This window comes from Myotis davidii, unplaced genomic scaffold (assembly GCF_000327345.1).
Source record: "Myotis davidii unplaced genomic scaffold, ASM32734v1 scaffold914, whole genome shotgun sequence".
Lineage (NCBI taxonomy): Eukaryota > Metazoa > Chordata > Mammalia > Chiroptera > Vespertilionidae > Myotis > Myotis davidii.
Genome location: NW_006285484.1, coordinates 1432055 through 1444036, shown reverse-complemented (window position 1 = coordinate 1444036; position 11982 = coordinate 1432055). Strand labels below are relative to the sequence as shown.

The 11982-nt window shown below is 46.1% G+C and overlaps 1 protein-coding gene across 1 annotated transcript in view; it reads left to right on the top strand.

Annotated features, from left to right (window-relative positions):
- The first annotated feature begins 1386 nt into the window (after positions 1 to 1386).
- Positions 1387 to 11982, top strand: part of LOC102771691 (aldehyde oxidase 2-like) — a 78124-nt gene continuing 67528 nt past the window's right edge. The window contains exons 1-7 of the mRNA XM_015559096.1: positions 1387 to 1535; positions 2499 to 2607; positions 2962 to 3088; positions 3317 to 3378; positions 6439 to 6528; positions 8838 to 8918; positions 11067 to 11211. Of these exons, the coding sequence (XP_015414582.1) occupies positions 1387 to 1535; positions 2499 to 2607; positions 2962 to 3088; positions 3317 to 3378; positions 6439 to 6528; positions 8838 to 8918; positions 11067 to 11211 (763 nt within the window). The remainder of the gene's footprint in view (positions 1536 to 2498; positions 2608 to 2961; positions 3089 to 3316; positions 3379 to 6438; positions 6529 to 8837; positions 8919 to 11066; positions 11212 to 11982) is intronic.

Genomic DNA, 11982 nt, shown 5'->3' with positions numbered 1-11982 from the left:
CAGGCCTGCTGTGATTATGAGAACTAATCAAACTCTCCTTCCCCAAACAGTCAGCCCCTTGGCCCTTGCTCTCTCTTTGCTTTGGCAATGGTTTTAAGGATATTAAGTTAACAGGGCTATTTACAGAGGATGAAGTTTCCCCAGAATTTCTCATGTCTTGATCTCACAGCAGTGAAACAGAAGCTAAGCTCTTTACTTCAGCACTAATTACTCCCTTAAGGGCCTTCCGGTCCTGGGAGGGCGGTTATGTAATAGAGGCTTGTGTTTCAGGCACCCTGCCCTGGAAAGAAACCAAGTTTTCCAGATTCAGGAAGAACATGTGTCATAGAAAAAGATCTACATCTGTTTCCTTACAGCCGATTTTCCCTCACCATTTTATATTCTGAAATTTAGGCCATCATCATGGCAAACATATTTTAACGGATAAGTCTGATGGGTCACTCAGGGAAGCCAAAAAAAAAAAAAAAAAAAGACAGAAACTGCAAATTGAGGGAATCAGCCCCTAAACTAGTGTTGGTTAAAAGCTCACATGGATTTAATTAGTTGTCAATGTTTGAAAATTAGGAAATCCCATGGTTTTAAAAAACAGGATTTTTAGCTTCTCATGAAAAATGGGAAGCTAGTCATTCCTGTGTGGCTACAGTCTGGCTTAGAGGTGAGTGGGGACTGTCCCAGGCCCCTATGAAAAGTGGGACATGAGCTCTCCAGGTACACCTGACCCACTCCACTGGTTCACACAACCTCCCTTAAAAGCACTTAAGGTTATGACAGTTTACGCGAATAAGCCCTATGGCTTTAAAAAAAAAAAAGTCAGTGACTCTAAACTCTTCTTAGCCACTAGTTAAGTATATCCAATCCCCTAAATTTTGTGGAAATGGGCCACAATTAGGGAGAAGGCTGATGAAAGAGAGGGAGCAGAGGCTGAGTCTAGACCTGGACTTGAACCTGGACCAAGCAGGAGCAGGACATTCAAGGTAGTTTATGAAAATAAGGGCAGGGGTCTTCTCCAAAGGCTCAGTCACTGGCATTCAAATGCAATACAAACTACTGGGCAAAACTAGTGATACATTGAACTGCTAACAATAAGTTCTCTCCCAATGACGTGATTAGAACCCAGAAGCGTACTTGTCATGAAACAGACTTTTTCAAAGGGCTTTTACTTTTATATCCACTCTCCTCCAAGCTGCTTATGGTGAGCAGGTGAAGATAATGTGGGTATCACTTTCCCTCTTTGCAAATGAGAAAGCAGGCAGGGAGAGGTTAATAGAATGTGTCCCACAGCTGACACAGTACGGAGAGGTCCTTACTGAGGCCTGGAGGCGAGTGACTTCTCAGACGTGCATCCCTGTCTTTCCTTGCTAGCAACACCCTAGGGAGGCAGCTATCATGGCAGCCACAGGTCCACCCGGGCATCTTTTCCTTGACCACCTCCCTCCAGTAGGTCTCACAGGAACCAAGTACGCCTGCGGCAGAGGGAGCTGCGGCGCCTGTACCGTGATGGTGTCCAAGTGTGACCCTGTGTCCAAGAAGATAAGGTATCCTGCCCAGAAACCCAGAGCTAGGGGAGGGTTTCGTTTCTTTGCCAGGCTTCTAGTCTCATCTCACAGCTAAGGAAGATCTCCACGCCCTGGATCTCAGGCCCTTCCAAAAATCTGATAACAGCTGTGAACTGTCTTCTCGGAAAATGCATTCATTGATTACATTTTGCACACACTTTCAGGGAGATCATGGATTTCCCACAGCCCATGTGTGCATCCCAAGTTAAGAAACCCCAATTTAGTTCAACCACTCATCTCACAGATGAGGAAACTAAGGCTCAACAATATGTAGTGACTTGTTTAAGGTCATGCAACCAGTAAGTCATAGGACTTGAGCCCACCCATTTTGGCTGGCACTAATGCCATTCCTACTGTTGGGCTGGGCCAACCCTGCAGAGCAGGGACCTGGGCCATAATTCCATCCTTAAATTAAGGACTAGATTCCAGAACTTTGGCTGTTCCCAAATCTACTGGCCCAAGAAATGCCTTCAGAACAAAACCATCCAACATTGTTGAGCGACCTTATACAGGGAAGTTAAAATTAACAAGCAAAATAAATTCATGAATATGGGTAAAAGGCACAGGTGTGCCTCTTGCCTGTTATGGGGTCAATGTCCTAAGGGATACCTATTGAGGTCCAATACTACTCCTGATGACACAAGTCCATTCCCATTGAGGCCAGACCCAGGTAGTCTGTTCTGAGCTTGGAAAGTTTTCTGAAGTTCAGAATGCCCATCTTTCCCTGGAGGATCCCCACTTCTTGAAGATAGCACCGAGTCAGCAGAGGGGACTCTAATTCTTCCACCTGCCCCCGTCCAGTCCCCCATCTCCCAGGCTGAATGATAGGCCTCTGGTTGGGGGGCGGGGGAGGGGTTCCTGCTGCCCTTATTGGTCCCAGGGTTCCCCAGGAGGCAGAACCATGTTATTCCCCTTGATTTTCCTTGTATTTCTCATTCAAAGACACTTCTCCATCACCGCATGCCTGATGCCCATCTGCTCTCTCTACGGAGCTGCTGTCACCACTGTGGAAGGTGTGGGAAGCATCAAAACCAAGCTTCACCCTGTGCAGGTAAGAGCATATGTTAACATTCTCACTTCTTGGTCTTTTTAATGCTGAATTGACTGTGCTGCCTGGGAGAATTCTTCTCACTCTGGCAAGGAAGGCTGCATGCTGCTAATTCCCAATGAGAAAGATCTGGGCATTTGAGCCTGAGAAATGATTGTAGGGATAGCAAATGGCTTCTGAGTGGCTTCTTCCTGGAGCAGAGTAGGAGAGGGGACACTGGCCACCTCTGATGGAGGGGAGGAGGGCACTGCTTAGGGAATGAGCTCTTCCCCTCAGTGGAGATGCAAGATGTGGAGCCTGGTGAGAGGTGGTGGCATCAGGGAGGCAGGTACTGTGACCATGTGTGTGTCCTTGCAGGAGAGGATCGCCAAGAGCCACGGCACCCAGTGTGGATTCTGCACCCCTGGGATGGTGATGTCCATGTACACACTGCTCAGGAACCACCCACAGCCCTCAGAGGAGCAGCTCATGGAAGCCCTGGGAGGTAGGTTTGACATGGAGAATACTCACCACCCCCAAAGCCAGGTGAGAAGTGTGCCTCCAGCTGCTCCATCCCGTCCACAATGTCACCCCAGCCCCACTCGAGGACCCCCTTGGTTGTTTCTAAAGTAGCTGCAGTTCACCCCAGAGAGAAGAATGGGGTCTATTTTAGCTTTCCAAAGAAACCAGTGAAAAAAAAGCCTACTGATACTCACGCCTCTTATTTTATCAGGCAATCTGTGCCGCTGCACTGGGTACCGGCCAATTCTCGAGAGTGGAAAGACCTTCTGCATGGTGAGTAGATGACCATGGGGACACCTTACAGAGTAAGAATGTCAGTGACCGCTGGTCAAGGCTGGGAATTTAGGAGCTGACTTTTTAAAACCATCTAAACAGACTATAAGGGAGAAAAGTGAGTTAGCTCCAGCTGACTCAAGGAGTTTTAGCTATACGTTGAGGACAAGGTAAACCTTACTCCTCCTTTGATGTCCCATGTCACACCACAGAGGGAAGCCAGGTGATCTAACCAGGCATCTCCCATGATAGTTAAGCAAAGCATTAGAGCAGGACAGGTCGGAGGGCTGCCGCGAGCCCAAAGAGACAACAAGCAAGGGCATGGAGTTGGCTTTAGGGAGGCCAGCTTTAGTCCAAGAGTCCAGACCAGCTGAGAGTGTGAGCAAATAAAGAAGCCAAATATGCAGAGCAGAATCCAAAATTGGCCCCAGGTACAAAAGCACAGGGAGCTTCCTCAACAAAATGAGGACACCTCCCTGGCTGCTGTGAGGATCAGGTGAGAAATCACGGCCAAGCGTGTAGCAAAGTCTTGTTTGGCACTTAAAAGAGCTCAACAAATACTTACTACTATTATTGCTGCCACTGTGAATAGAGATTGACGGGGAGACCAGCCAGGCACATCCGATGGCCCTCTCCTAAGGGCAGGATTGGTGTGGGCAGTACCACCCTTCGACCCAAGCAAGGAGGACCCCACACTTTGAAGGGCCCCTCACTGGTCCTCCTTCAGCCACTCTCAGGAAGCCCTGGGTCCAAGGTGACTTGTTCACCTGAAGCCTTCACCTCTTTTCTAGACCAGGATCCAGGTTTGGTCTTGACCCCAATCCCAGGCCTGACACAGCCTCTTCCCAAGTCCATCTTCCTAGAGCAGATCATAGCAGCCAGTGTGTGCACCTAGGCTGAAGGATGGCCAATGACTGGTGTTTTTGGAGAGAATAGACAGAGCGTGGATAGTCAGGCTGGGTGCTCACACGGTGTTTGAGGCCCCTCGCTGTAGAACCAAGCCAAGCTGGGCAGAGAAGGGTGCGAGGGCCTCTGTTTGTTCTCTTGCTGCTGCAGCTCCACAAACAGTAGTTGTGGGCCTGGCAGTATGTCCCAGTCCCCAGAGCCAGGCCAGTCCCCCTTGCACACCTGTCCTAGACTTTTGCCACATGGAGAGCCAAGGATGACAAGCTGAGAAAATCAATAGCTTTTGTAAACTCATCAAAACTGCCGGTGTAAATGGAAAAGCATTTGTGAAACACAAATACAGTAAAGCAGGTTAAAGGAAACCTCTCTCCCTATGGGGATAAAGGCAAAAGTGTAGTCAGAGATGCACCTTGCAGCCAGCAGGCCCCAGAAACTTTAAGGGGTGAAAGGGCCCTAGCCGACTTGGCTCAGCGGATGAAGCATCAGCCTGCGGACTGAGGGGTCTCAGGTTCAATTCCGGCCAAGGGCACATGCCTGGGTTGCAGGCTCGATCCCCAGTAGGTGGCGTGCAGGAGGCAGCCGATCAATGGTTCTCTCTCATCATTGATGTTTCCATCTCTCTCTCTCCTTCTCCCTTCCTCTCTGAACTCAATAAATAAATATACTAAAAAGTTTTTTTTAAAAAAAGGGGGTGAAAGGAACAGAGCCCTAGTGGGGCTACTTGAGGTTCCTAGCTAATAGGCCAGGAAGACTGGCTTGTTCTGTCATCATTGACCCATGGCCCCTCCAGGGAGCTGTGGGAGGACTGAGTAAATGAAAGAGCATAGTGAACGGAATCAGGAAGCTGGCAGCCTGAGGCAGTTGAGCAGAAACAGAGAACTGGGGTATCTGGAAGTATTTCCTTAAATGCTTAGGGAAAATTATTTAAGGAAGAGGATACAAGAGGTGAGTTAGGGGAAAATGGGAAATAAAGAGCCGGCAAATGGAAAACTGCTTTAAAATCCATTGACTGTCCATTCATTCCCAATGAGCCCCATGCAGATCCCAAATGTCTGGTTACCAAAGTGGTTTTCTTTACCCATCTTTCTTCATGTTTTTCTTTTCTTTTTTCAAGGTCCTTATATAAGTGATAGCATTCAATGTTGTTGAGTCTTATATATGCTAGAGAATGGATAGTTATTGCCCTGAAAGACATCTTACCAATTAATTCTAAAATCAATAAAATATATTTTTAAAAAAAAATTCAGAGATGTACACAAAATTGTACAAGCAATAGACAGAAATGTTTATTATAATGTTATTTATAATTAGAAAATGTAGGCAAGACCTAAGTATATGTCAATAGCAAATTTTACAAGTATAAATCCAGAAGATTGATTATTATGCAATCAGCAAAATTATGTTTTAATGACATGGAAAATTACTCTAGGTAAGTAAACAAATAGGTAAGTAAATAAACAAAACAATAGGCAAAAAGACAAAATAAGTATGTTGTATTAAAATATAGTACCATTATATATTATGTAAAAATATTGCCAGTGAAATAGGGTAATAATAGTTTATTTCTTTTATGCTTCTCTATAGTCTATATTATTGTTTTATACTATAACTAGAGGCTCGGTGCACAGATTCATGCACCAGTGGGGTCCCTCGGCCTGGCCTACAGGGATGGGACCAAAACTGGCTCTTTCACGTCCCCTGAGGGGTCCTAGATTGCAAGAGGGCGGTTCTCTGGTGATGCACCCCAGAATGGGGCTTCCTCCTCTCTGGTTCCGGGTGCATCACCTGAGAACCGCAGCTGCCAAGTCATTGCAGCTCAACAGCTCTTGCATTGAGCGTTTGTCCCCTGGTGGTCATTGTGTGTCATAGCTACTGGTCGGATGGTCAGATGGTTGGATGGTCACTTAGGCTTTTATGTATATAGATTAGATACTTGGTATATCTTACATATAAGTTTTATATATTCCATATGTATCATTTTACTTTAAAAATAAAGTAGAAAGGAGAAAGATCTTCTGATGATGCCTTTTCCAATAGAAATTACCTAAAAGTGACAAACAATGTTGTCTCATTTAAATTGCCAAACCTCTCAAGGCACAGGGCCATTTACCTATAAGAGAAAGTTTCTCATCTCAAGGCATTTCACCTTCTTAGGAGTTGAACGGCTGTCAGCAGAAGGGAGCAGGAGGATGCTGCTTGGCTCAGGGAGAAGAGGATTCTTCCTCACTCGGCAGGAGCAGCGATGTGAGTCCCCGTGTTTGATTTGTTCTCTCCCTGAGAGCGCTGCTCCACGCCGGCCCAGTGTTGACACTGTGCTCATTAGTTCTGATGCTCATTCTCTGCTTTGTTCCAAGTGTCCCCAGTGCCTGCACAGATAAAGCACTTGTCATTTGGGAGGCAGGTTAGGGGGTGACTCAAAGTCTGTGATCTGACTATCCTCTTGGCTCTCGGGGAGGCTGAAACTAAACAAAAGCCCGCTCAGGCCAGAGAAGATAGACCCACACCAGCAATGACCTCAATGATGAGTCCCACTGGGGAGAGGTGGGTCTCAGTGCCTGGATTTTGGCTGGCAGTGGTCCTCTATTGCTGTGTCCCCTTTTTTGTATGGAGGGCACTGCAGCCTCTGGGAAGGGGAAGGAGCCCATCTGGAGTCATGGTGAGGTCATGGCCACAGGGCTAGAAGGCCAGCCTGAGACATCCCAGTCCCTGGTTTTGCTCTCTCAGAGATACTGGTTTCCAAAAAGACTCACTGCCAAGTTCTTAAATGAATTATTTAGAGAAGCCAGAATACAGGCTAGAGTTGGCTCCTGTAGATGAGGAAATCCAAGAGAACAGAGTCAGCCTCAGAGGAAACTGAGTCCCGCGGACCTACCTTATTCCCATTCTTGGCCCCCTACTGTCCCTGCATTTTGGTCTGAAGAAGGCGTGCAATGAACAGAAGGGTGTTGCAAAGGAAAATGGCTGCACCCCGCCCCCAACCCCATGAGCATTTCACAGAAAATGAGTGCCTTGCCGGGATCAGTACATTTGAAAGTCTGATTCTCGATCTGGTGGCCTTGGGAATTCAACCTGGGCTCTGGAAACCACCTGACGTACTTTAACCAACCCAAAAGAACATGGTGGGCCCTGATGTTCCGTTATAAAGAGAAACACAGATATGAAGTGGACCTTATGATCACTGAGCCCCATGTCCTTCCCCTGCAGAAAGCACACCCAGGGAGCCACAATGTGAGAAGCTTGCTTGGTGAGCTTGGGTGCAGAGCAGTTGAATCACCATAAGGGTAACATTATAGAAGACCCCCTCTTCCACCAGGGTAGACCAGACGTCTGCACAGACCCACTCTTCTCTGGGAGCTGTTAATATTTTCCAATGAGTAACTGTTAGGTCTTGGCCCAGCACCTGTGAGGGGGACCTTTTAATTCTTCATTATGTTTGTTTTACACTTTAATTCTCAGATGCAGTCTTATTTCTAGGTTTTAGAGATACACCACATCATTGCTCCTACATACTGCCTACACTTCTAAACCCAACTAACACAAAAACTGATCCTTCAGATGCTGGCCTGTAATGCTTCCATCTGGGTCCTACTCAGAACCTTTACAAGGAACAATGGCATGTTTTCTGTCCAGATACTGAGAAGACCTCAGAGACAGAAAAAAAAATGGACAGTGTGAGATAAATGTCAGGCCATTTTACCTAAGGGTCACAATTACCCTCAAAATATGCATTATTTCCGTTTAGCCTTTAAAAGGAAGAACCTTTCCAGAGGGAGGGTCGGAGTCATGGCAGAGCTGAGAATGAACCCAGAGCTGTCTGCCCCAACTTCTCTCCATGCTCTACCGTATTACTCAGACCTCTAGCCCTGCACCCACACTGCTTCCCCAATTCCCCTCACCTCCTCAGGAATGTTTTCTGGGAATAAGTGTTTCCAAAGCTAGAACATTTTTTATTTAAACAAGATTGCAGTTTGGGTAACTTTTCGTTGAGGTTTTGTTTCCTAATCGTTAAAATGGAGATGATAATTTACCTTCTTTGCACAGTTGTTGGAAGGATTAAATAAATGACTAACATGTATGGCTCTTGGGAAAAAAGCACTCCAACAATTTTAACTATTATTGTTAAAATTAGTGGGGTGTGCGTGTGTGTTTACACAGAGGCACGTAGGTGTAGAGTCATTTTTTCTTAAGCTACAGGACTTCTCGGTGCTTTTAGCACTTTGAATCCTGACTTGACAGGTGAGAGGATAGTGGTTTGAATCCCAATCTACTTAACCTCTGATAATTTTTCATAGACTCTGTTGATGTTCCACAGGGTACTGTTTGAGGTATCTCATAGAACACCCTTTTCTTCAGTATCCTACTAGTGGCTCATCAATCTCTCTCTCTTACAATAAAATTCTTACTTAACACAAATTGGTTCGAACCATTTCCCTGGGTAAGAAGAGTAGGAAAGTTATTACTAAGTTCATAGTGCCTGATTAATGTAAATCCCTGGGGTGCTGTTTCCAGTCGAGCTGGGCTGACTGAGCCCTCTTCTTCTGCCCTTTATAAAGATTTCCACAGAGTTATTTGCGAAAGACGAGTTCCAGCCCTTGGACCCTACTCAGGAGCTCATATTCCCCCCAGAACTCTTGGTAAGATGAACCGGGTGTTCTATGTGCTTGTTTAAATGTCACTGGTTATAAACTCAGTTGCTCAAACTACCCTTTTCTTCCTGTGAAATCTGTCAAATCATGGGAATGTTTGGTCAGATCAACAGGCTTGTCCCTGCTCAGCTCACCAAGCCCTGATGTTGCCCTGGACACACTCCCCAAAGCCTCAGCTGAGGCCATTTTTTAAGTGACATCATCATATGTGTCCCTGTTGACTGTCCCAAGCCATACAGCTTTGCTCAACCTCTCACTTGGTCTTTCTGGCCCCTCCAGTACGTTAACCCTAAGAATCACTTTCAGCCACCCACACCCTTTCCTCATCCTCTAGCACAGCGGTTCTCAACCTGTGGGTCGCGACCTCTTTGGCGGTCGAACGACCTTTTCACAGGGGTCGCCTAAGACCATCCTGCATATCAGATATTTACATGACGATTCATCACAGTAGCAACATGACAGTTATGAAGTAGCAACGAAAATAACTTTATGGCTGGGTCACCACATGAGGAACTGTATTTAAAAGGCCAGAAGGTTGAGAACCACTGCTCTAGCAGCATCTCTATCCGGTGCAGTTTTACAAAATACCTAATTCTGAAGGGGTTCTGGTGTATTGCTCCATGCATTGAACAACCATTTATCCTTCAGCCACGTGCCAGGCACTGCTCTAGTTACTGAGTGTGCAGTAGGAAACAAAAGGACACAAAGACCTGGAGGAGTTTAAACATGATCTGGTGGGAGAGACAGGCAATTAGCAAGATAAGAGAGACAAGTGAGAAGAAAGAAAAATAAAACAGAAAAGAGGAATAGGATGCAAGGGGTTGCAATTTTAAATACTCAGTGAACGGAAGACTTCTCTGAGAGGTACCATTTGAAGAAAGTCCTAAAGGAAGGGAGGAGCCAGCCACGAAGGTATATGGGGGAAGAGCAAACCGAACGGTGGGACAGCAAGTGTAAAGGTGTGAGCGATGGGAGAGTGCCCTCCTGATGAAGGGACAGAGCAGGGACCAGCGTGGCTGTGGGGGAGGGGGGCAAGGTTGGGGTGGGGGTCAGGACAGGGGGCACAGACCATACCTGGACTTACTAGGTTTTACTCCCTGTGAGATGAGAAGCTATCGGGGAGGCTGAACAGAGGAGGGGTATCTCCTATCAATGTTGTCGTGGGATGTGAGGTCATGCTGGCTGCTGGGATGGGAGTAGCCTATGGAGGGGCCAGGGGAGAGAAGCAGGGAGCCCAGTCAGGGTGCTGATGGGGGTGCTGGAACAGCTGCCAGTGTGCAGATGGTGAGCAGCAGGATTTGGAAGAAGAGCAGACAGGATTTGCCGGTGGATGTGATGTGGGTGTGGGACAGAGAGGGGAGACGAGGCTTTGGGCAGCTGGAAAGTGGCCATTTATGGAGAAGGAGACCTCCTGAGGAGCAGAGTTTTTTTCTTTGGGGGGGGATTCCTTTGGGGCCTTGGAAGGGGATAGAATATGAGGACCTTGGTGTGAACATGTTGAATTTGAGATGCCTATTACACATCTAAGAGCGGACATTGAGTACTCCTTTAGGTATATGAGTCTGGATTTTGGAGGAAAAGTCCAGGCTGAATACATTAACTTAAGAGCATTAGTATAGTTATGATTTTTAAGGCCACGATACTAAATTATGTTAAATTGCTCTATACTGAAGGGTCAGTGACAGGTGCCAGTTCATATTGTCACTTGTCTCTGAAGAGCTACATGAAAACAGTGTTAAGCTAAAGGAGTAAATCCCTAGTGATGGAAATTCAGTCATTAGCCAACAGGTGTCATGAGTGTCTTTTAGGTCGAGTGGACCTCACACCTGGAATCTCTCTAGAGCAGCGGTTCTCAACCTGTGGGTTGTGACCCCTTTGGCCATCGAACGACCCTTTCGCAGGGGTCAGCTAAGACCATCCTGCATATCAGATATTTACATTACGATTCATAACAGTACCAACATGACAGTTATGAAGTAGCAACGAAAATAATTTTATGGTTGGGTCACAACATGAGGAACTGTATTAAAAGGGCCAGAAGGTTGAGAACCACTGCTCTAGAGGAACATGCCTCCGCCCGGGATCTTGCCTAACCCGGGAAGACAGGTGTGCACACACATTGTCATTTGCACGTAGAGACTGGCAGAGAACCCAGAAGAAAGAACCCTGACCTTTCGTGGAGAAAGGGTCACCTGGATCTCCCCTGGGACCCTCAAGGATCTCCTGGAGCTGAAAGCGAAGCACCCGGAAGCGCCTCTCGTCCTGGGCAACACCTCACTGGGTGAGCAAGCGCAATGGTTCTCATGCCGCCATTAATGCCAAGCTGCACTTACACCCCTACTCTGCTCTCATCTCCAGGCACTGCCTTTTTAGGCGAAAAGCCTCATCCTTTGAAATAAAAATATTATATGTTAATAATATATCACAAAATACACTATACCATTACATATAAATAATGTAATACTTACATATGATTATTCATATCTATAATAATAAAAGCATAATATGCTAATTAGACTGGGTGACCTTCCAGACGAAACTGAGGCTGTGAGGGAAGCCTGAATCCCAGGTGCCAGAGGGAAGCTGGTGCTGGCAGCCGGGGGAAGGGAGGCCTACTCTTGCAAGAATTTCGTGCACTGGACCTCTAGTAATTATATATGAATTATATATATATGAATTATATATATTATAGCAATAATATAAAAGTATAATACAAACATATTATATCATATCATATCAAATGGTCTCCAAAGTTGAAGACTCTAGGAGTATACAGGGTAACCCCTTGAGGTGTGGGGGGGAAAGTATTAGTGTTTTGAGGTTGTTGTTTTTTTTATCATTTAATCTATTTTGTTCTTTTTTACATTATTTTTGTAAATAGTCAGTAGATATAGCAGAATTTTATTAAGTATGTATGGGTATATTAACAATGTGCACCCAGTTATCATCCACACTCAGTTTAAGAACAAGAACTTGACCACAAACTTTGAAGACCCTGTGGGCCCTCCCTAACACCTCCCCTACCCTTCCCTTCCCCTTCCCTTCCTTCCCC